The sequence below is a fragment of the Botryllus schlosseri genome, chromosome 5 (assembly GCF_051294905.1).
Source record: "Botryllus schlosseri isolate E-star chromosome 5, Bs_hap1, whole genome shotgun sequence".
In the NCBI taxonomy this organism is placed as follows: Eukaryota; Metazoa; Chordata; class Ascidiacea; order Stolidobranchia; family Styelidae; genus Botryllus; species Botryllus schlosseri.
In genome coordinates this window covers 13,800,139-13,824,590 of record NC_137240.1, presented here as the reverse complement: position 1 = coordinate 13,824,590, position 24,452 = coordinate 13,800,139, and the positions used below count along the sequence as shown (strand labels likewise).

At 41.9% G+C, this 24,452-nt stretch overlaps 1 protein-coding gene across 1 annotated transcript in view; it reads right to left on the bottom strand.

Annotated features, from left to right (window-relative positions):
- Positions 1 to 1,931: 1,931 nt before the first annotated feature.
- Positions 1,932 to 24,452, bottom strand: part of LOC145439101 (kinetochore-associated protein 1-like) — a 51,780-nt gene continuing 29,259 nt past the window's right edge. Inside the window, exons 28-48 of the mRNA XM_080316582.1 lie at positions 24,086 to 24,231; positions 23,871 to 24,003; positions 22,284 to 22,462; positions 21,976 to 22,074; positions 21,304 to 21,432; positions 21,106 to 21,222; positions 20,648 to 20,757; positions 19,114 to 19,355; positions 17,095 to 17,255; positions 16,195 to 16,325; positions 14,347 to 14,518; positions 9,840 to 10,000; positions 8,588 to 8,841; positions 8,020 to 8,147; positions 7,836 to 7,957; positions 7,637 to 7,777; positions 6,527 to 6,764; positions 5,100 to 5,237; positions 3,894 to 4,011; positions 2,330 to 2,445; positions 1,932 to 2,023 (exon numbers count right to left, since the gene is read on the bottom strand). Of these exons, the coding sequence (XP_080172708.1) occupies positions 1,991 to 2,023; positions 2,330 to 2,445; positions 3,894 to 4,011; positions 5,100 to 5,237; positions 6,527 to 6,764; positions 7,637 to 7,777; positions 7,836 to 7,957; positions 8,020 to 8,147; positions 8,588 to 8,841; positions 9,840 to 10,000; positions 14,347 to 14,518; positions 16,195 to 16,325; positions 17,095 to 17,255; positions 19,114 to 19,355; positions 20,648 to 20,757; positions 21,106 to 21,222; positions 21,304 to 21,432; positions 21,976 to 22,074; positions 22,284 to 22,462; positions 23,871 to 24,003; positions 24,086 to 24,231 (3,068 nt within the window). The 3' untranslated portion in view covers positions 1,932 to 1,990. The remainder of the gene's footprint in view (positions 2,024 to 2,329; positions 2,446 to 3,893; positions 4,012 to 5,099; positions 5,238 to 6,526; positions 6,765 to 7,636; positions 7,778 to 7,835; positions 7,958 to 8,019; positions 8,148 to 8,587; positions 8,842 to 9,839; positions 10,001 to 14,346; positions 14,519 to 16,194; positions 16,326 to 17,094; positions 17,256 to 19,113; positions 19,356 to 20,647; positions 20,758 to 21,105; positions 21,223 to 21,303; positions 21,433 to 21,975; positions 22,075 to 22,283; positions 22,463 to 23,870; positions 24,004 to 24,085; positions 24,232 to 24,452) is intronic.

Here is a 24,452-nt window from a genome sequence, read left to right as displayed (position 1 = left end):
TGCTTCATTGTAGTGTATGAAGATCTACCAATATGTGACTGGCTCCGGAATCTGCCAATGCGTCGGAACTGATTGATATTTTAGTCATCACATCTCAAGTGTTGCGGCCAGACTAATCAAATCTGTGGTTGGCCTCACAAGTTCACAATATGTGCAATCCATTTTTGATAACATTAGAAATTTCGGAAATTACCTCGTGGGCAATGTTCCCTTTAATTTTTCAAGAGTCTGCGCAAACACGCCAACTCACTGCGCAGGCCCTCGGACAACAGTGCGCAACCACTCTCCAATAGGGTGGTAAAACTAACTACTGGGGGGCTTGGCCCCCCAGACCCCCCTAGGGATCTAGGCTATTCCGGTACTTATCATCTACATTGGGTGTCCATTTAGTAGCAGCGTCCCTAAACGCGCGAAAAATCTATATAATTCATGATTGCATCGGCCAATATGATCGGGAATTGCATAGATATTGCTATCAATGTTTATCCTCTCCCTGCTCACATAATCAGATTTACCAGTAGAGCTGATCCAGTGAGGTGTGTTGGAATAGATATGCCCTCTAAATAATAATAAAACATCTTCGGGCGTACCCGTTGATATAATGACTTCGTTACGTGATGCTATTTCGTGATCACCCATCTGCTATGTCAAAAGATGTTGAAATCGCCAAAACGTACTAAAGTAAAAGACGTACACGATCTCAAATTGATATTTCTTAACAGGAAAATAATGTTCCCTCGATATGGCATTTGTCTTGTTGTGGGACTCGGATCGCCAGGACAGGAACATTCGGCGCCAGCCATTTAGGCGCCTATGGACATGGACAATATTACACTTATATTTGTATATATGGAAGTTTTCGGTCAGCACCGGGGCAGTCTTTTTCGCCCAATGTTTTCTCGCTGCTGATCGTTCTGGCGCACTTCTGGGAGTCGCATGTTACATAGCCTTTAACTTCATATGTCTTGGCGCGTCATGGTGCAGTAATGGCCGACGCTCAACTGCCCATTCCTATAAATCATGTGTAATTTTTGTTGGGAAAGGGTACCCAATAATCAGATATCTGACAATAATAAAACGTGCGTAGCGCGAAAAAAAAATCCTGCAAATTCCAAAAAAATCCACAATGATTTATGTTAATTCTCGAAATAATTTTGGACCCCCTTCGAGCTCGGCCCCTCCAATTGGGGGGTTTGGGTGCGAAAGTTACGGTCCTGAGTAAATCTTAAGCAATGTTCATGCAACGCGGAGAACACTATTCGTTAGTTTCTCGGAGATTACCTTCGAGCTAGCCCATTATTATTTATAACTTTGTTAAACCATGTTATCGCCATTCCCAGAAAATAATGCGCTATTGAAATGATATCAGTATCGCTCACGCGTACGAGGCCATACTAAAAAAATATCTTCCGTGAGGCGCACGTGATTGTGTATTCTTATTTCTTCACGGAGCGCAATAGTTACCTTTGTGGGGCGCACTTGTACCTCGACTTCAGTGATAACACTATTTGGCCCTGACAATGTTACATCTTAATTTTCACGAATATGCGCGCCTGCGTGGTCCATTGGACAACAGTGCGCATCAACTATAAAAAAAACATCATTTCTGATTTTTTGTGCGCAGCGTAGATTTTCTGTGCGCAGACACCGTTTCAGCACTGCGCATTTGCGCAGCTTAGAGGGAACATTGCTCGTGGGCCACTCAAAACCTTCTCGCGGGCCACGGGTTGGCCGGCCCTGTATTATAAGGCAATTCACGGATATGTTGTGGTAATGCATTCGAGATGATAGATCTCTTAGTTAGGTTGGTATTGGTAACTCATTAAAATTTCACTCCATTATTTCCGCTTGTATTCGAACGACTCGAATATCATCAGTGACTATGCCTGTCCTGCCTCAACTGCTGCGTACTGTCAGTAACTCGAGAGAAGTTGTGAGATAATGGAAATCAACACGGAACACAACAAACAAAGAATACGTGCAAATATCTTCAGGTCTCGTGCGCGCGCATCACTTCCGAAATCTGAAAAAAGCAATCAGTAAATTACAGCTTCCCAAACTGACGCCGAAATGTCAATTTTAATTTCGTCCTTGTATGTATGCCGAATTCACTGGTAACGCTATAGGCAATTGAATCACTATGCCACTGAAATTTGAAACAGCCATTTTATTATCTGGACCGCAAATAATATAAGCAGCCTGCCGTCCGATTTGAACAGGCAAAATGAATCGATTAAATTAATAGCGATACCAAAGAAGGGGGAGAGGTAGATTCCAAAATGATGTAGAAGACAAAAGTTTAGGAGGCACCGCAATAAATAACACTCACAAGTTCGTGACCCAGCAAAAAGGGATACTTCTTCAATTGCTTCTGTATGTGGCAGTATTCGTCCTTGACCAGTGAACCCCAACAATCGGCGTTCACAGGCCGGATCAACAGACAACCTGTTAACATGAGAGGTGGTTCATGAGAGGTGGTTACAGGGTTGTAATGACTCGAGCCAAGTCACGATTTTCTGATGACTCGACTTGACTCAAGTCATTTTCCCAAAATACGGAAACGACTCAAACCAAGTCATATGACCAGAGACTGAGACGGCCAAGACCGACATTTCATTGTAATTTCGAAGAATAGTAAGTTACCCCACTATTGGGATTTCGTCTATTGTTACTGATACTTGAAAATGCGACCAGAAACTGTTAAAAGTGAGGAAAATTAGTATATTTTAAATGCGAACCATTCAATATCACCAAACATAGTTATGAAAAGTGAGTTCAACAAGATTTTAACTGGAAACTGAGCAGTCAACACAATGACTTGGACTCGAGTCATAATACCATGACTCGGACTCGATCCTCTGCTCGCAGACTTGGACTCGAGTCAAAACTATAAAAGCGAGATTGACTTGTGACTCGGAGCCTTGTGACTTAGTTACAACCCTGGGTGGTTATTACTCGAGTGATACTCATTATCATGACAAAACAGTGTGAATGACGACGGCGAGGGTCAGAAATGTCACTTAACCCAACGTGCGTAACCTATTGTGCTCCATGTTTGGGATGCTGGGATAGTTTTAATACTTCTATACAGTGAGAAGAAAGTGTACAATTCTCATTGATAAAATAACGCATACGAGGAGTGAATAATTTCACTAGTCAAAAAATTGTACACTCAGCTCGAACTGAGGTAACTTGAACCTTGGCGGTTGATTCCACTCCTGCTCTAAGAGTTTTTGGGGAAAACCACTTTTTACACTTAAATAGAATGTAGTGTGGGGTGAAATGCCATTTAAAACAGCGTGAAATAGTCACAGGTATACATCTTGCAGTTTTGAGAGTAACCGGACCCGCCAAACTGCTAAATGTCTTCAACCCTTCGACCGAACCAACTTTTTGAAACTCCTTACTTTCACTTCCTTATTCCACTTGACGTAGTTTAGTTATGTGTTTGATATCGCTATTTGTATTTTTAATGTGAGTAAAAATTAACACTGTTACTTTTGCTTCAACTCATTTGGCAATGCTGACTAGAAAGAGTTGTTACAGTCCTTACACTCAAACCTTCATTCTCAAAGGATAATAATCTGTTTTTCTAGTTTCTTGATGACGTATTCCCCTTTCACGCCAGTTTTGAGAACAGCTAGGTTACACGGACTAGCTGAAGAAGTGATTAGAAGTGCTTTAAACCAATTTTTATTCTACTCGAATAGAGTCAATAAGTACGCTGGCAAAAATCATTCATATCATGACTCTGTTGTCAATTGTACAACGAACACAAAGTTGATAGAATAATATCACTGATGACAGCTCATTAAAATGTCTAAAATGTTGAGTAATGCTGAACACTTCGGGGTCTGCTAGGATACTAATCGGGTGCACAGGACTTCACTTACCCAACGCGAACAAGGGTAAACCGACTTCCCGAAAAGACTTAACGATGCAGCTAATGTCCATTTCTAGGAGAACGGGGCAGGCCAGGAGAAAGGTGTACGAGTCCAGAGCAATTCGTTCCTGCAGAAATAGAATTAGCAGTTGATATGAATATTATAATCGGGGCTAGCTCGTGACAAAAACCAACAGCAAGCTGCCAGCAACATAATAGCGATTTTGTGTCATAGTTTCACCAATGCGGCTTGCTTGTCGAATGAAGAAACTGCAATTCAAGTCGGAATAAATAGTGAAGAATCCCAATCCAAAATGATCGCAAATGACTTGAAAAAGTGTAAGAAACGCTTGTTCGCTTCAATCTAATCAACGTTTAAAGTCCTGTCAAGGATTTTTTGCTAAATTTTAGCATCAGCGTTGAAATTATTCCTACAGTTAATTCCATAAACACGCTGTACCCATTTATAAATACCAAAGAGACAGCCGATGTCTTGAAAAATTTACCAAATCAAACCGGCCACCGCAATTAGCCAATAAAAAGAGAGAGTCAGCGAGAGTTCATTAGTCTGGTATCTGTACAATTGTCAGAGGCTTACAAGGTCAGTGATGAACGTGAATTTGGTTTTGAAGATTTTAGGCGGGTTAGAATTTGGATGTGATAATTCAGAAGTTACAATTTTCATGCAAATTGCGAACAGAATTCAAGTCATTTCCGGACACGGATTCGAACATCAAATCAAGATTCAGATTTGAAACAATCAAATTCGCTTCTCTCCGTTACGGACGCGGCCAATCCCTAAATACGGTTGATTGATAAAAAAATCATACATTCACAAACACGAAAGCGTTCTTCGGAGAGTGGTTGGAAGCACAGCACGACAACTGGAAAGTTTACAGCTTTTCCAAATTCGATTACAACATGAATTATAGCTACAAAGTTTTGTCTAAATTTAATCAGAATTAGAATTATAACTACACATTTTTTCCAAATTCTATAAGAATTAGAATTACTGGATTCACAAAAGAAATGCAACAAAAACCAAGTTCACTTCATAAGCATGAGATTGGCCAATATCTGTACTCTAAGCTTGGCTTGTTCCACACCATGCAGTTCTGTAACATTTTCAAGAAAACGAGCCATTAGATTAGAATTCAGATTAGATCGCAGAAAAATTTCACGAATCAGCTTACATTACCGGTAACAAGCAACGTACCTCTTCGTCTTTCAATGGCGCCGTCATGGCTGCCAAAGGAGAGGTGACACAAGACTGCCAGACGGTGGCCAAGCACGGTAATGAGGAAATCGCAGAATGTGAGCAAATGGCGGGCAGCAAGTCTCTGAGATATCGGATCTGCAAATAAAAATTAATGCTACCGTCAATTATGACATTATTAGACTTCAAGCGTGGCTACAGTCAGGTGGTAAGTAACAAACTTCTTCCTGTCATTCGAGGTACATAAGTAGGTTTTATCTACTCGAAGACGTCTCAACTTGATACGTTTGGACTACATGCACTTCTACTTTTCAAGTCAAAAGTATGTAGTTACGGCAGGGTTGCAATGACGCGGACCAAGTCATATGACTCGGACTGGGACTACCAAGACAGGCATTTCGTTGTATTTTGGGAGGATAGTAAAGTCACCACACCATTGCTATTTCGTCCATCAGTACTGGTACTTTAGAATCCTACCAGAAACTGTTAAAAGTGAGGAAAATTAGTATATTATGAACGCGAAGGATTCGATATCACCGAGCATACTTGTAAAAAGTCATTTTTACATGACTTTACCTCGCAACTGAACACAATGACTCGGACTCAAGTCACAACACTACGACTCGGACTTGACTGAGTGGGGAATTGGAAACGTCTCTACTTGACTCGAGTCCAAACTATAAAAATGAAATTGACTTGTGACTTGGTTTGTTGGTTACAACCCTGGTTTTGAGAAGTACAAAGTTTGAAGCACATTTACAAGGGTAATTCTCATAAGAACCACACGAAACAGTCTCTGTCTTGCGGTAACCAAACACGTTTTTAAAGATTGCAAGTATTTGTAGCGTCATCAGTCATCATACATCTCCCAATTTGAAAGTGGCCACCACCGATTCAACTGACATAAGTTAAGTATGTCAGGTAGGGATGTTTAAAAATAACTTTTTTTCTGGATTCCGGAGATTCACAAATTGAATGGTTCCAGGTCGCTGCAGATAAATTTGGCTAGATTCCAACTGGTGGATGCGAACGTACAGGAAACTTAATCCTTTCCCTAATTTTGCAAAGTGGAAAGTGATTTTTGAGTAAGTTTGCATCACCATTTCTAGTGAAATCGTCACACCAACTGGGAAAATTGATGCAGTACCTCAATTTACCTAATTTACAAAATTGTGCTCATTGGTAGTGTCATTATTCATTTTGCGTTGGTCACGAAAACGCAACCTGCAATTTTAAAGTAATCACCCCCGCTATGATTATGCGACCACTCGTCCAAATCTATTTTATAAAACTATTTACTCGATCGTTTGTCAGATCTTTCATCGTCTGCTTCCACTTGAAGTAGCTTTGACCTTCCTAGAAATTCATGACATTACTCCCTCTACTGGAGTATCAGGGCTGACCACTTTGATCAAAATCTCACACACCTGTTTCAGCACCACCAGCTGCTGCAACAGCATCTGCCAAGTGCCGGGACACCACGCGTTGAACTCCCTGCATATCTCGGACGCGATGCAGATGGCACGCGGGTCCTGCCGCAGCTTGGGTATCGCGTAGATGCTCCTCACAAGCTCCTCCTTCCTGTATTTCTCCAGCTTGGGGCCTTCGATCTGGAAGCCGATCGTTTGCAGTTCCGATATGTAGACGGCGATGCGGACTTTGCGTCTGGGATTCCAAGAAGAGATTAATAATACCGAATAAGGCTGCTTGTTAACGTTGTAGGAGCAGCCACAGCAGTCAAAACTTTCGGTATCAAGAGCCTGCAAGACTTCTTCTGATTATTGTGTTTTAGTATTAGCGCAAATCAAAATCAATTACGCCGTCCGTGTCTGTTCGCAGTCGGTATGTGTTTCAATCAATTCCGTCCATGTTCAATGTCTTGAGTCATTATGAAATCACAATCGCAGCAGACACGACCGCGGCAGCAGACACGACCGGGGCATCAGATATAATATTTCTACACAGCACATGACAATTGCCACATCTCGTGTCAATATCGAACATCCAAATTCCGTTTATTTTGTCGCGCTTCGCGTCTTCTAAATACTAGCGTTTGATCATTTATTGGCACGGATTTGCATTGCTCATGTGAGCAGCTGCATTACAAAATACATTGCCTATTTCTAAATCGCACAATTCACCGAGATTAGTCAGGAAGTTACATGTTCAACGGAATTCTGGGTATGACGCATACCCAATAAAGTTACTAGGTGTTCGCGGCATACCTAGCAGACCTGAATTCGACGCATATGCACTGGGTCCTAAATAGACATGGGCGTGATGTGACGACCTTTTCCTTTAATGTCAGTCGTGGGCTTCCGAAATTTTGGGGTACGCACGACTGCCCTCAAAACTTGAAGTCGTCCGCGAACAAAAAGTTTGAGAAGCCCTGCGTTAGAGGATGTAGCCTACCGAAAGCAAGCAAAACTTCAGCACTTGGAAAACGTACACGTAAGTCATCACTTAGCAACTCTGTCTACATGTTCTCGGCACGATCAAGCCACCGCACAGAGTAGGGATTTAAGTAACTGTCCAACCTGAATTCCGGCATGCTCAGTCTGGTGCGTTCCTCAATCACGGCATCGTCGAATAGCTGCAGTATGCAACGTAACGCCTGTACATGCACGCGCTTTGTCAAAAGCGGATTTTTCCGATCGCTGATAAATCTCAGCAGGGCCCTGCGAAATAGACGCGTAGCGGGAAAACCACGGCGAAAACACGCCAAATTCAAAGCACCTCGCTGTCTGGTTGGGTTCCATGTTGCGCAGCATGTACAACACTCGGATTACTTCCGGGCTCGGAGACGCGTTAGACTGTAAATCGCAGTCGCGCGTTGGGGCTCCCGTAAATTTCACAATCTAAAAGGTTATTCAAGGATGTTTTCTAGCCTCCAATTTTTCGCAGATTATCTTTCTTATACCAAATCCCGATCCGCGGAAGGCCCGTCTTTCGCGGAATTCTGAAGGAATTCTATCGACAGCTTGAGATGCATCTTGAAAATGTTCAGAGAGTGATACTCGGCAATGGCGGACGTGGCAGAGAGTATATCTGGAATACAGCGGTGGTCATGGCATTTCGTCGCATTTTTTCTTGATTCATTTGGAAAATCGGATGTTTGGCAACACCCTTTGGAGTTTTAGTTAAAATGCTACTACTTCTACTACTTCAAAAATAGAAGCAGCTCGTCTCAGATGATACAGACTGCAATGTTAACTCAAAGTGTTACGCTTGTTGACTAGTTCAGCTTGAACAGTTTCTTAAGCAAGATATCTATAAAAGATGGAGTGCATAGTTGTAGGGAAACAATGCACTTGTAAATATCACGGTTTTGATTTTACGATTAAAAACAAACCAAATTTCCGATACATTACTTATATCTATCGTGATTGGACATTATCATTACTTGATTGCAATTACTGCGACGCGTTGTACTGCAACTGTAGTCCTGCTCGTAAGGATTTTGCTACAAGATAACACATAACCATTACCTGGGTAAGTGTTCTCGTCCGGATGGTAGTATCTCGCTATAATACTCGGGTGCTGGTACAGAAATCGTATAAGCTCTTTAGGCGAGGACGTAAGCATCGCCGAGCTCTTCGACAAGAGGCCATGCTCCTTCAGCAGTAGCTGCATAGACACATCGTCGCGTAATTCGACCAGCTTCCTGTGGGTGCCAGTCACTAGTCTGCACCTGTCTGCGTCTTGCTCGTTTTTGCACCAGTTCATAGCGATTTTCGCGGACCTACATGGAGGTAGCCAGTGAAGTCGGCGCCTTATACTGATCTTAACCCCTAACCCAGGGGTGGCCAGCCTGCGGCCGTAGAAGGAAATCCGTGCGGCCGCGGACACGTAATTCAATTAGTATGTGTTGGCGGCCGTCGACATGAAAATCGAATTTACAAACTGACTCCCGACTTTGTGAGAGATTTTTATTAACCTTGACATTTTTTGCGCCCCGCGCCCAATTCAACATGACTTCATTTTTCGATTCTAATGCAGTAGCGCCCTTTGCAATCCAAGCACCGCAGTACAGATGTGAACAGTAGAACGGAATGATGCCGTCCATATAGAAATACCAACTTGGAATCATGTCTTCCTCACGTAAGAAAGTTGTGTCAGGTGCGTTTGGGCGATTACAACATCATTCCACTATACCGACAACCCTGACGGGAGGTCAATAAATAACGGCGTGTGTCAAAGTGACTAATTACAAATGGCCCACCCGAAGATACATCATCATTTTTAAAAACACACCCTCCATCAACTCTGCCGGGGTATCTGATCACATGGGCTGAGAAAGGATAAATGTTTGACAGGAATATGTTAAGCTACTAATCAATGAAGAATTCAATCGTGAATCTTAAATCTTTTCGCGCTTTGCGCGACCATGACGAATCCCAAAGTACATTCGTAACATGACCAGTCGCGATTTTGGTGCGTGTAGTAAACCGATATCAATAAATAGATTAGTCTGGAGCTCACCGAAAATGGACATGGACAGTCTAAAATGGGCATTTGGTATCCAGTTTGTTCATTATGAACTGCGCCCTAGAATGGAGCCGTGGGCTACATGATTAATCAAAATGCGGCCGTGAATAGCAAAAAGGTTGGCTACTCCCGCCCTAACCGTACCCCGGATACATTATTACTAGTTATTTATACAACTATCTAGCTATCCAAGTCTGCTCCAAATATTGATTAATTAATAACACAGTACCGTTATTTTGTAATTAAACTTACCAGTTGTAAGCGGCCACTTTACGTTCCGAAATGGGAAGCATATCTCCGATTCTCTTGGCGAGCGCGGTAGAGAGATTAGGGTTCTTTATCTCACCCGCAAGGAGTTGCAGAATGTCAAACTGCTTTTGGTTGATCGACAATCGGGTGGTGTTTACCGAGTCCTGCCGAAAAGGAAAATCACGTCTCAGAAGTAGGACTGCGCAAAACCGAGTGCCTGTGTGCTCTGATTTTGAATAGAGTATTATGCTTAGAGTCAAGTATGACCTACAGCTGAAAGTACAAAAGTGAACCTTTCATGCGACCGCATAGAATATAATGTAGGTCTACCGCACATACAGCTAATTTGTCAATTTGCGTTTTGTCAACCATACCACTGTCATTGAGCTTCATGACCATGCTGCGAGTTGACGGTGACTTCACGGTAATGTCAACTCCAACTACATGTCTCGCGTGCTGTGAGGCTTCCATGTCGGAAATTACCAATAGAAATTATAGTTATAATCGAGAATAAAACTTTTGGTGAAAATGGGGGTGGGGGGGATTTCAGCACTAGAAGAAATTGTCTATCACCGCGCGACTCGAAGCAGTATGTCCAGCCCTGATCCCGAATAGGAATAGGACGTTATATATTTTTGTCCTTGATATTTTTGCGACTCAATGAAACACATTATGGTTGTTCAGAATTGATCAACCTTCAAAAAGCCGTGGTTTTCAGTCCGTTTCGTATGCCTTATATCCAAGCCGTGTTATTTTTGGCATTTCAGGAGCCAGATGCCAAAAATAACACGGCCAGCTTATATCTTAAAAACGTAGTCTAGCCACTTTTTCCGTAACTTTTCTCTTCCATCTGTGTGCATGTTGAGCTGGAAGAATATCGGCAGATAATGCGGGATTTCTCTATAATTTTTGTGTCACGATTCTACCTAGTCTACTAAAATGCAGTTACTGACAGGTTTATGCAGTTGCTATGGTTTGGACCGATGCAAAAACTCACGATTGATATTATTTTGAGTTTAGGACATCATTTTCAAGCGGCGCGTATGAGAAAATTTGATACCAGACGACAGAAACAGCAAGCCTGTCTCTTACAAGCTGTGGAAGATAACTGTCAAAGATTTCAAAATGTCGAAAAAATTTTGTAAAATTATTTACATTTACATTTATATCCCTTTACATAGTGAATCGTGCAAAGTTATGCTCAGTTTTAGGTAGGTTTGAGGATTTTCAAGGCAGTGTGCAATATGAAAATGATGTCCTGAACTCAAGATAATATCAATAGTGAGGTTTTGCATCACCTCAACCATTACAGCTACATAAACCCTGTTAATAATTCCATTTTAGTAGGCTAAGTAAAATCGCGACACTCAAATTATAGGGAAATCATGAATTATCTGCCGATATTCTTCCAGCTCAACATACAAACAGATGCAAAGGATGAGTTACAGAAACAACGTAGCTAGAATACGTTTCAAGGTATGAGGCATGGGAAACGGACTGAAAATCATGACTCTGATATACATGCATACGATCAGTGCATAGGCATCAGACATGGGGTGATTACATCACGAATGTAATCGATTGCGATTACGATTACTTGTGAATCCCGCGATTACGATTACGATTACAGCGAAATCAGGAAGTAGTCGATTACGATTACGATTACTTTTCAAAAGTAATCACGATTACTCGCGATTACATTTGTTTTGCTTCTTAGAACTAATTTCAGAAGAGATATTTGAAGACAATATAAATAAGGCTTGCGATGAAAAGGTCTCATGTCTCCATGAGATAACAACTTTCTTTATAAATCATACGTCATTTGCTTGTTACGTCATAATGCACCCATTGCCCACCTTTATGCAGGACTATTCGTCGCACCCAACGATTTGCATTCTTGCCAGGTCCGTAACTGCCACACCCCAAACTCCTCAATAGGACAGGGAGCGAGCTCTAAGGGGACTCAGAAGTATTTCGTAAATCAACGTATTTTGAAGAGGGTTAATTAACTTGAAAATTTTCTTCGAGCTTCGGGATTTAATGTCTCTAAATAGCTTGATTTTGAAATGCATACCTTTCCCCCTCAAGAAAAAAAACATGCATAATTTATAGGAATAGGCATTTCGGTGGCGGTCATTACCCCGCCACGACACACCAAACGACGTATGCAATTTCGGCCAACATGCAACTCCACAAAGTGTGCTACCAAAGAATGACCTTGGCCAAAACGTTGGGTATGTGTCCATTGTCAGTAGCCGTGCTCTGTGGGCGTGACGAATAGTCCGGTCCTTCCAATCTGAGCCCCAACAATGCAAATGCCACCCGGGGCACTCACAGAGGAATGCAGACATGACAATTTGTGTGTGCGTCTCACGACAGTTTTTCCTTTAGTCTGCTACGTTTGGGCGACTACAGTATCTTTTGATTATATAAAAGACGGGAGGTCACGAATTAACAACATACAATAATGAAATTACAACAACATACCAGATGCTATAATTATGAATTACTTGCCACCAGCTCTACCGGTCAATCTGAATGAATAGCAATATAATACAATTACTATTGACGAAATTCAGTCATCAACTTGAAAACTGACCCCCCTATGAGGCCTCAATACCCAGGGTTGTAATGACTCGAGTCATGACTCGACTCTAGTCGCGATTTTTTGGTGACTAGACTTGACTCGAGTCATTTTTTGTATTGACTCGACTTGCACTCGAGTCATTTTGCATGACTCGAACCACGTCATATGACTCGAGACTAGAACGGCCAAGACAGACATTCCATGTAACTTCGAAGAATAGTGAAGTTACCACATTATTTGTATTTCGTCTATCAGTCCTCATATTTGGAAATAGGGCTGTAAACTGTGAAAACTGATGAAATTTACTATATTATGAATACGAACCATTCTATATCACTAGAGCAGAGTGTAAAAAAGTGGGTTGAACCGGATTGATCAGAAAACTGAACTGTGAACATAACGACTTGGACTCGTACTCGAGTAAAAAAATATGATTCGGACTCGACCCTATACCAGCTGACTTGGACTCGGACTTGACTCGGGGGTGAATTGAAAATGACTCGACTTGACTCGAGTCAAAACTATAAAAGTGAGATTGACTTGTGACTCGGAACATTGTAACTTGGTTATACAACCTTACCAATGCCAACGTTTGGAGTGGGGGATGAATTTCTGTTTTGGTCCTGATTGTACCTACAACCCACGCTAACATGGTGTATAAGCGGATGGCTATGTCGACAGGTATAAATGTCGAGTGAAGAATTGTGAAATAACGATTGGCGCCCGTTTCAAGAAGTGATATGAGAATAAGATAAAGTGAACTTAAAATTCTACCTTCTACTTAATACAGATACTGCAAGCTGCCGTTATGCCGTTAAGAGAAGCGGCAAAGAACGGCTCGGTTATGATATATAAACGCAGATGTTGATTTTAACCATCGTAATGTTTTATTTGACGAGTACAAAACTTCAAATCTTTGTCCGGTGTACGTACAATAGATACGTATACTACATAGATAGGCCTACTGCTCGCCAAGCAGCGGCGGTCAAACTGCGTTCAACTATAAGCATAACCAAATATCAATATATAAGTTACTATTTGAAACTATAGGCAGAGTGGTGATTATTATATTGCTGCGAGGTAGTGGCGTCTGGAGTTTATTGATAACCTGATATACAGCGTGGCTTACACTGTTCTAACAATCACACAACAATGTACATCGAATATATATTTACTACGTGTTGATACTTCTTACGCAAGGACGAGTAAAGCTTATACTTCTGACGTAACAATGAGTAGTGGTATTCGAAAATCAACCGCTTGCGCCATCAATAACCTGGTATATTATCTCTTCCTTGTTCACGAATGTTCGGTTATGTCATATTCATTGTACAAATAAAAAGTAATCGTTCTTTCACAAAGAAATCGATTAGATATGTGAAGTAGTCGATTACGATTACTTTGGATTTTTTTCGAATGTAATCGATTGCGATTACGATTACTTGAAAATGCTGTAATCGTCGTAATCGATTACGATTACTAATCGCGATTACCCCATGTCTGATAGGCATACCATGAGTTCATGATGTGCATATGACGCTGGACAAGGAAAGTGCGGATATAGCCTTGTAAGGCTTTTCAAGTCTGGCACCACCCCTCCATGCTATCGTGGTAATGCTGAGCAGGAAAGATGGGTAGGGTACCAGCAATGTTCCCTCTAATTTATGAAGAGTCTGCGCATACTCACCAACTCACTGCGCGGACCCTTGGACAACAGTGCGTAATGACTGAAAAAAAGGTCATCAATTCAGATTTGTTACGCAACTTAAATTTTCTGTGCGCAGAGACCTGCGCAGCTTAGAGGGAGCATTGGGTACCAGCATCACTAATCAGGTCTCTAATCTGCCCCGACCGGGGATTGAATCCACGACCTACCATTACGCTATCTTGTCGATGACCAAAAATACGCAAATTACCACGTACCATGTGTTTCGCAATGAAATTATCCATGGCGGCCACGTAGAGTTTGTCGACGTCCAGAGACAGAACGGCAGCGATCGGCACCACGCCAGATACCGAGTGTTCGTTGCATTCGGGATTGAGAATCTTCCAGACCGACGCAGGTTCGCCGAACAAAAACGGATGCAACGGCAATCTGCAAGAGATATTATGTAAAGCAGAAATGTAAGACCAGCAAGTAGAAATTTTGTAACGAAATTATCCTAGTTTGGACCAAGCGGACACGACCAATGACCACAAACTTGTACTACAACCTGCTCGCTTTTCAAAAATCGCAACTAGAATTAGAACTAACTGTTTATCAAAACTCGCGACTAAAACCTGAACCAGAAGTGCTCACTTTTCAGAACTTTTCATAGGGGCGTTGATTCAACCCCCAAAACCCCCCTGGTTGCGCCACCGTTACTGGTAATGACTCTGGGCTTAGGGAACATCACACAACAGCACACCGGTACCATTATTCACTCCAAACGACAACATGTGCTTTCTAGTTGCTGTTGTTGTTGTTCTTCTACTACTCCAACTAAATATTTTTTAAATGCGCAACTAGAACTGGAACTACTCAGTTTTCAAATTTCAAAATCCGCAACTAGAACTACTAAAAAAATGGTAGTTAGTACACTGTCCAATAACTAGATTTGTATGAGTCTACGAAAAGCGATTTGGTTCAGATTCCGATTTACAATCAATTTTGAACAGCAGACATAGAATTTCTTATCATTTTCGATTTTCATGTGACCTAGACAGCATAGGTACAGGAGTGAAAGTGACGCTACATATTTCTACTCGATTACAGGAAGCAATAGCAAGGCAGTAATAGAAAATGAAGGTTTGGAAAGTTCACGAGTAAATTAGTTCAGTGACGAGTGAGGCTCTACTTTTTAGTTCACCAAATCCTGTAGTTTCCCTAAAAGCTGTGAAGAAGAAATGAAAAGGTAGTCTAAAGAGACACAACAACCCTAGCAAGTAGACAAAACCACTTATGGTCATTACCTAGCAAGGATTCAGATTTAGAATCCTGGATTTGGATGTCAAAATATAACATAAGCTACACCACAAACAGGTGCAATTTTCGAAACCGTATTTAGTGTCGGTGATACAGAAAAGAACATAGTTTATTTTTGTTCGTGATGTTTTTTGCGGCATATACACCGACACATGATATACGTTCACACGATCTGCGCATACGCCGCTGGACAAGGAAGGTGCAGATATAGCCTCGTACGGCTTTCTAAGTCTTGCACCACCCCTCCATGCTATCCCGGTAATGCTGAGAGCCAAGATGGGAAGTCATCGATACCAGTGTTACTAATCAGGTCTTTGGTCTGAACCGGCCGGGGTCAGGGGTTCTTTTCCTCAGTTGTCATGACAATGTCTTTCATAAAAGTGATGCTGAAAGAAGTAAAAGTCAGCGGATCTACCTAAACCACTTTAGAGAAGTGGAAGTTGTCTGAAAACCAAATCTAGTGCGAAGCTTCAATAAAAGCAATCTGTAAAACTATAGAAGTTAAACATGGAACGGCAACGACCGATTTTGCAGCTTCGTTCCGCTTCGCCGAGGCTGGAGTGGAGAATTGTTCTGCGTAAGCGACTGTAGGATTTCACGCAATCTAAAAGCTATCTTCCCGAGCGCAGAAATTATTGAATCTGGTCTTGATCGAAAGCTACTGTTGCACCGATTCCGAAAATATAAATTAAAATAATGATCAGGCACTGATCCACCTAGAATCCGTCCTACAAGTCTGAAATATCGGCATTGTTCAGAAAAATCAGGTAACCGCAACACAATGGCCATAACAATGACCCACACACCTTTCTCGCGCAATTTCGGGCGGATCTCGCACTGTCCGGGACACGCCCGGGAAGCTCCAGTAGTCCCGCTCGTGCTCTGAAACCGCCGCGGTCCTTTTCACCCTCGACAAAATCTGAATCAGCTCCAAGCCCTAAAATGGACGATAGCAACATCGCGATTTGAGTGTGATTGGATTCCAGAACCACCGCTTTAAGGTTGTTCAACTGTTATGAGCTCTCAAGTTGGATCGAGCTTAAGAGGCCAACACACGGTATCGTGACTTTCTTTGCTCTTCGCTGTTAATCGCGAGACAGAAATTGAGAAAAAAACAGAGCACAAGCTGGAACAGCGCATCATAAGATAGCGAGCTGTAATGCGCCTACTCTCCTTGATAGTTTGGAGCATATTTTCCAAGCCACCAGGCAGAAGCATCGAAACAAACATGCGGGTTTTTGCATCCGATCGACAAACTGGAGCCTCCAGGACCCTTTGTGTCATACTCCATCCGCCATCAAGCATTGTTCACTCTCAGAGAATACGCTGGTTTTGGATAGGAGTGCTGGATGGTTCTTATAAAGACCTGGCCGTCCAAACACTAGACGTTCTTGAACAAAACCAAACAATGTGTTTGCCCGAAAAGGGTTTTAGCGCGCTACATTTGAAAAACGAGGGAAAACAGTTGTCTTTTTAATGAGATACTCGATGGCCGAAAGCAGTAGCCTAGTGGGTTCACATCTGAACAAAATATTGTTAAGTAACTTCATTTTCTTTTTGTGTAACAATATTCGGTTGGTTTGTGCGGATGAAATTTTTTGGTACTCAGTAAGGCTGAAAAGCACTGCAATAAAGGCTTTGGAAGGTTGAAGAGATATGCGGATCAAAAACTTCTCTCTACGTTCGCCACGCAAGCGCTTGCCGACCTTCTCCACATCCAGCGAAGCCGGAGTTCTGCCGGAAGCGTCTATCAGCTTTAAAATCGTCTCTGCTCTCCTGTACGAATAGGGACACGTCTCGGAACGCAGAATATGGATCAGCCTCTTGCAAAGCAGCGCGCGGTCTCGGAGGTTTTCCACTGCGAAAGCTGAAAGGAACACAATAACCAACCACCAGCAAGCAAAAAACAAGTGGAAAGTGAGATTTGCTCAGATTTTGTCGAAACAATCCCGAGCTTAGTTGTGTCCATGTACGTCGTTCACTTCGACGAACTAATAAATTGAGATCACAAATATCGATCGTCACGCGCAGTCTTGTGAAAAGATGGTATACACAGGACCGCAACAGCACTTCGTCACCCCCCCCCCAAAAAAAACATTGGTCTTGGGCCCCCTATAGGGTGAGAAACCGATCTTCGATAAGCTGCCGAAGGCAGCATAGCGAGAAAAACTAATAGCTATGCCCGCAGATGGATCCACCAAAGTTCTTGTTCAGGTTTTAAGACATACAGATATATTTAGTAAACAAGACATTCTGGTGTTTTAGCCAAAGGATCTTCCTCCGTGAGCCGTAGGCGGGCTTTACCCTACCCAGTGGCGTAGACAAGGGGGGGGGGGGGTAATCGGTGTCCGATACCCCCCGTTTCCAAGCTCGAAATACTGCACCATCTTGGCAGACAGTAAAAATCAGATTGATTTAAAACAAAATTAATCCAGATTATTTGTATCAAACGGCAACAGACTATAATTCATTTGCGTGTCTTCACTGTTCGAGTGTTCGTCTTTGAGCGCAGAATGGAGAGATCTTCCACTGTGCTGTAATATGATCTGCGCGCACTTTCGTGATTACATCCTCGCTTTGGTAATTAAGGTCAAGATACCTCGCTGTCATCGAAATTTGTTCACTACTATCAAAATCCGCGCGCATGAAACTCGCTGTCGGCAAATAGTGGCGCGCAAGGCAAAAGCGCCTTCCGTTTGTTACTGTAGCATGCGACTGCGCAGTGCGCATAATAGAGCTATATTTCAAGATAACTGGCAAATGTTCATGTGTATAAAGACGTAAACACAAACGAGATTATCTTACCCTTGTTGTATCGGCATTTGTGTGTATTAAACCGCAAGAAAGTGGTTAGCATAACGAATATCATCTTTTCAAAAAATATCCCCCGTTTTTTTTCCGGCTGGCTACGCCCCTGACCCTACCGACAAGAATTCAAAGGTCGAGTGTTTTAGGTGGATATCATGCAACATAAAATCTGGGAATATGTAGGATTAAGAGTTCTTACGGGTAGGTAAAGTATCAACGAAGGTAAAGTCATAATGAGGAAATAAGATAAACAAAATATTTCATATTATAAGCGGAGGGAAGTAATACAGCAGCATGAATATGATTCAGTCCAAAGCAACTCTACCATAACACCTCACGTAGTGAGGGGTAGTAAAGGCGTAGGTCGGGCGTATTAGCCTCGCCTTTTCTGTAACAAAGAGTGGTAATGCTTACGTCCAGAAGGAGTAGTTGCGATTTTTTGTTTGTTCTGGAGTCATGTTCTTAATGCTATGTTACGAAGATGAGAATAAAATCAAAAGAGGAGTAAAGAGCGCAAATTAAAGTATAGGTAATTAAACAGAAATATTGAAAGTAATGAAAGTATAAACCATTAAGTAGTATAGTAGACTAAAACCTCATCGATTCGATGGTCTTACGGCAGAAAAAAAACACGGAGCTAGCAACGCGGCTACTGGTTGGAATTGAACCAAATTCGGTGCGCAGCCTTTAATCAGGAAACCTACCAATTTTATCAAGTGACCAGTACAATTTGAGAAAAAAAAAGTCATTTTCGAACACCCCTAATGTGGCAGTATATCCGTCGAAGGTCTCTCGATACATTAGTTGCTGGATGACGGTAATTGGTAGCCATCCTTTTCTGGAAATCGCTACGACAACGCTACAAAGATGACTACATTGACCACCTACGAAGAGCATGCATAACAAAACTAGCTTACCTGTCTCCTTCACCACATCTTCCCACGACCGTACAGTTTCTGTGTCTCCATCCGTCGTACGTCCCGAGTCATTCCACATGACGTATCTGAAATTGACCAAGGCCGCGTCCATACCGTTCAAACTGAACAACGCCTTCTCGTCGTTGCGCTGCTCATTGCAGTCAGCCACGATGCAGCTAGGATCTGCCAGTAGCACCCGGAGGTATTCCAGAAGCGAAGACTCCACGTCCAAGTCATAGTCTCTGAAAAAGCGAGTCACGATATCGAAACAGTGTCCGACCCTTGTATAAACTGCTGGATTTTCAAAATCCGCAACAAAAACGGGAACTAGAACTACTCCATAAAACACGCAACTAGAACCAGATCTAGAATTCGCAATTATTATTAGATTCAATTTCAAGGTCACTTATCAGTTTTTATAATATCGAAACCGGATTGGCTTTGAAATGGGAGTGATTCCGACCCCAAAATCAAACCCGGCGCCACGTCACTGTTAGTGACGAGGGCAAGATTGTGTAGCAGTCAAATCCGTGGAGAGTTTTTCATAAAAGTTAAATTTATTTTTCACAAAAGCTGCACCAAAAAGGTGCATTTATGGACAAGTTCCTTGAAATTATTAAGGTATGAGACACTCGAATCGATCCGTATTCGAGGCACTGTCGCAAAACTCAGTGTTGGCGGTTTCAACAAAATCAATAGCCTGAAAAAATTCACCCAGTCGAAATATAATTTTCGGCGGTCTAGCCTGAATGGACGTCAAATCAGAAATTACCTCAAATTTAAACGACAGTGAAATAATCAAGCGATCTATTTATAAATACAATTAAATAGTATATTCATATTGAAATGAACCCGAATATTTTCGGCTGACACTCGTCAGGGGTAATCGTCAGCAACTAGTAGAGAATTGGAAAGAACATTGTATATCAACAATCGTATCACAAAATATGACGTCACCAGCATGAAATTTCGAATGAGAGAGCGTTCAATGTACTATTTTTAGGTGATACACGAACTCCTTTTGTTGACAGAGTTTTGGTTGGTGTATTTTGATAAAAGTTGATTCCAAGGCACACAAATGGAATTGTGAACGGCCTCGAGGCTAATGCGACTAATATTTTTTCAATGCCCCAATTAGAACTATTCAAAACTAGCAACTAGAACAAGAATTAGGTAAAAAAAACTGTCAGTTGACAGTCCACGAAGTAGATTTGTAGTCCGGTCTGGAGAGAGAAATGATATGAACTATTCCCTCTTTCAATATACGACGGAAACCATGTCCCAGTCCATCTTGAAATCCAACTCCGTTTTTTCGACATTCGCACATGGCGTTTCTTACCCGCTAAAGCAATGGTTCCTAAAGTGGGCGACATTGCCCACCGGGGGCAATGCTGAGAGGCAGGCGTGCACAATAACAAACGGGCACAACGCTTAAGAGGGAAAAGACCCCAACAAGCTCGCCGGCGCAAGCTCGTGCGTTCCTATTCTCAAAAATCGCAGGTCGCAAACCCTTCTACACAATCGGTGTACTCACAAGCAAAATTCCTTTATCATTTGCCCGGTCGAGTTGGGATGATGAAGCAGCACTCGGAAAGTCTTCAATTTCCCGGTTTGTTCCGACACGGCATTGCGGTCGAACGGGATCTGTCGCATTAAAATCAGCCTTGAAACGTGTGGCACAATTTACGGAAGAGCATCGACATTTCTCTACTAGTTGCGGACGATTACCCCTGACGAGTGTCAGCAGATAATATTCGGGTTTATTTCAATATGAATATACTGTTAAATGGTATATTGAAGTTCTGTACCTCCAAGAAGCTCTTGAAACTATAGTTATCATTGATAAATTAATTCCAGGTGGCAAGGAGCGTAATATTTCAGCGCTCGAAAATATCATTTCTCACTAATCAACTAAAATGATTAGAATTAATACTCGGACCAAATCATTGTGCCCAACCCTATTAACTCCACCAGTCGCACAACAAACGGTACCGTAAGAGATTTAAACTTTTCGCTCCACTGGGCATCGACAAACAGCTTTTCCAGGCTGTGCACTTCGGAATGCAACGAATTCAGCACCAGTATCTGCACGCCGGCCCTCGCGATGCTCTGAGAATTGTACGGGTAAGTGTGACATTCGTAGCTAATCGCAAGATTTATGGATACGTAAAAAAGAAGAAAACGGCCTACCATGATGCGTTTGGGGTTGTTTCCGACCTGATCCAACTCGGTGCGTAGCAGAGATTGCACCGTAGAGATGGGCAGCAACGTCAGCAGCCCCGATAACAAGCCAACGTCGATGCTATCGCCGCGTAGCGTCTGCAAGCAACAAAGCTAGATGGCTTAACCCAAACTTCTAATAAACAACGGAATAAACTGCAATGAGATTCATGATTGCAGGCGTGAATTCCAATTTAGAATCAGACTCAAAAGTATATAGATACCTATTAAAATTAGTTATGGAAAATACGTACATTCTCAACTACATCGGAAAGAGAAAGTATTTCCTGCGCGCTACACCTTGGACGTCGAAACTTCTCAATTTGTGACTCACCTTGCATTATTTCACGCTGACATTGTACGAAACTAAGTAGATTTCCACATTCGCATAGCGATTTATTATGGGTTCTGGGGCACCGACACTAATAATATTTGGAATTTCAGCGTGACGATAGCATTCGGTCGATACCAGTTACTAGCCCTATTTATGAACAATGAACATGCGAAAATGCGTGATTTTAGGTATAAAAATGGTCAGTGGTGGGATTCACATCTTTTTATCAGCCGGTTCTAATACAAAAAGTCACTGACAGCTGTAAACCGGCTGAATACGACCGCTCCAAATAGTTCAACGACACATACCTTCCTTATACATTCTTTCACATAATCGGGCAGCACGCTGCTAAGGTGATCGATCGTTTTCAGCAAGAGCTGATTGACGTCGTAAGACTCGTTGTCATTCTGCGGGAACAACAAATATTCCAAAAGCACTTGTAGAAAGCGAAATATCGAGAAGGCGTGTAAAGTAGGCCTATGTGACCACAGATTTTCGTGAGTATCGTAAATTAATATACCAGATCATCTCGGAGATTGCTGTCCGAAAAGTTTCCGTATGATGTCTCAATGATTCGCTACAGTGAAAATTCAAATTATAAACTATCTGCACTTACGTTTACATTATGGAGATCGGCTAGCCTGCGCAGGGCGAGACCTACGCATTTCACCGTCCATGAGAACGCGAGGTTCGGCCGTCCGGCGTTCTTCAGGATTCCGGTCAAATCAAACACAGACTTTTGCAATCTGGCAAAGTACCCTTCCACCGCATCTTGACCTTTGCCGGGCGGATAGTCTGAAAGGACGACACGACTCTAGCAAGCCAGTTCAAGTACCGGCAGGTTTCGTGAGAGGCCCATATCATTTTTCACAAGTTCTGAGACCTGCATTAGAAGCCAGTTCCACCGGAAGCAGCAAATATTCACAGAAGGTAATTAAACGCCATGTAACCTTTATATCGTTCTTCCCTACCAAAGCATTCCTCACCTACAGCAATATTCAGCACCAACATACAATTGGACATTAGGGCTCTCCAAAAATGACTTTTTTTCTCAAATTGTACTGGCTACTTGATAAAATTGTTAGGTTACCTAATTTAAGCCTACACACAAAATTTGGTTCAATTCCAGCAAGTAACCGCTTTGCTACAGGAGAAGAAAGTTTCTATTTATTATATAAAAATAAATATTAAAAAATTTGAAAATTTTCTGTTCACCCCATGAAAGTGTTAGGCTGTCTATAGAAACGATGCTCACCAAATTTGGTTCGATTCCAACCAGTGGAAGCTGAGTTATTGCCGTTGAAAATTTTGGATTTGTACAAAATAGTATTTACGGTGAGCACAACTATAATAAATAAACAAAGAATCGGTCACCGTAAATGCTATTTTATTCAAATCCAAATTTTTCGACGGCAATAACTCCGCTTCCACTGGTTGGAATTGAGCCAAATTTGGTGAGCATCGTTTCTATAGACAGCCTAACACTTTCATGGGGTGAACAGAAAATTTTCAAATTTTTTATTATTCATTTTTATATATTAAATAGAAACTTTCTTCTCCTGTAGCAAAGCGGTTACTGGCTGGAATTGAACCAAATTTTGTGTGTAGGCTTAAATTAGGTAACCTAACAATTTTATCAAGTAGCCAGTACGATTTGAGAAAAAAAGTCATTTTTGAAGAGCCCTATTGGACATGTACCCTATACCAGAGTGTTACAGGTATAGAGTGCGACTGATAAGTGCCTCTGCAGAAATATCGGTGTCGGCCAACATTAACTGATATTCATTGGCCCGTGCAATGACATCATCACTTACCCAACTCGTTCTTTGGTCATTACAGTTATCTTACATTCGTTGATATACACATTAAAAATTCTTACTACTATGCAAAGTGTTTCTACTGCTGCATTACTATGTCCCATTATGAGACGGTGCCCAGAACAAGCATTTATGGAGGTTGGTTATAGGCTATTGTTGCCGGGGTGGGACACCCGGTAAGTTAAAACATCGCCTGTCGACCTAAGACCTGCTGCTTAAGCATTTAAAAGCAATGTTGGTGCTTTAGATTGATGGTGTTGGAAGAAGCAAGGTATGAGAGTTCTTCTGTTTTCAGTATGGTAGGATTAATTTATGAAGACAATTAAATCTAGTTATGATTCAGAAAATTTACACCTCACCCTACAACAACACTCTTGAAACCTTACCAATAAACAAGGCCTTCGTGAAATTTACAAAAATCGGTGAAACTTGACCAGTCTTTAGCAACAGCCCATTATCGTCTTCCATCCATGGATAAAAAAGTTGCAGATTCTCAGTCCGCTCCCTGTCGTCTTCAAACTGGAAAATTCACCCAAGTTAATGCGATATGAAACATCAAAAGCACGCATCGTAATACTATGATCATGCAATGGAATCTTACTTGGTCGTTCAACATGTTCTGATAAGGGTTGTCCAGTATCTTGATAAATTCGCTGGCAAATTTGTGAAAATAGCATATCTCCACGCTGAGCCCGATATTTGGCGGCTTGCAGAACATGATCGCTTGCGCCACCACGCTAAAAATGTCTGAACAAAATGAACAACAGGAATGTTACGAACAGAAACAGCCCACTAACAGCAAGCCGGGATAAGTACATTAGCCCGTCATAGGCGGCTGTGTTTGAATAATACTTTTCAGTGGCGGAACAAATGAAGAATAAGACCAGATCAGTGCTTGTAAACGTTTCTTGGACCACTCTTCCACACAGACTGACATTACAATACACTATATGTTTGTGACGACTCAC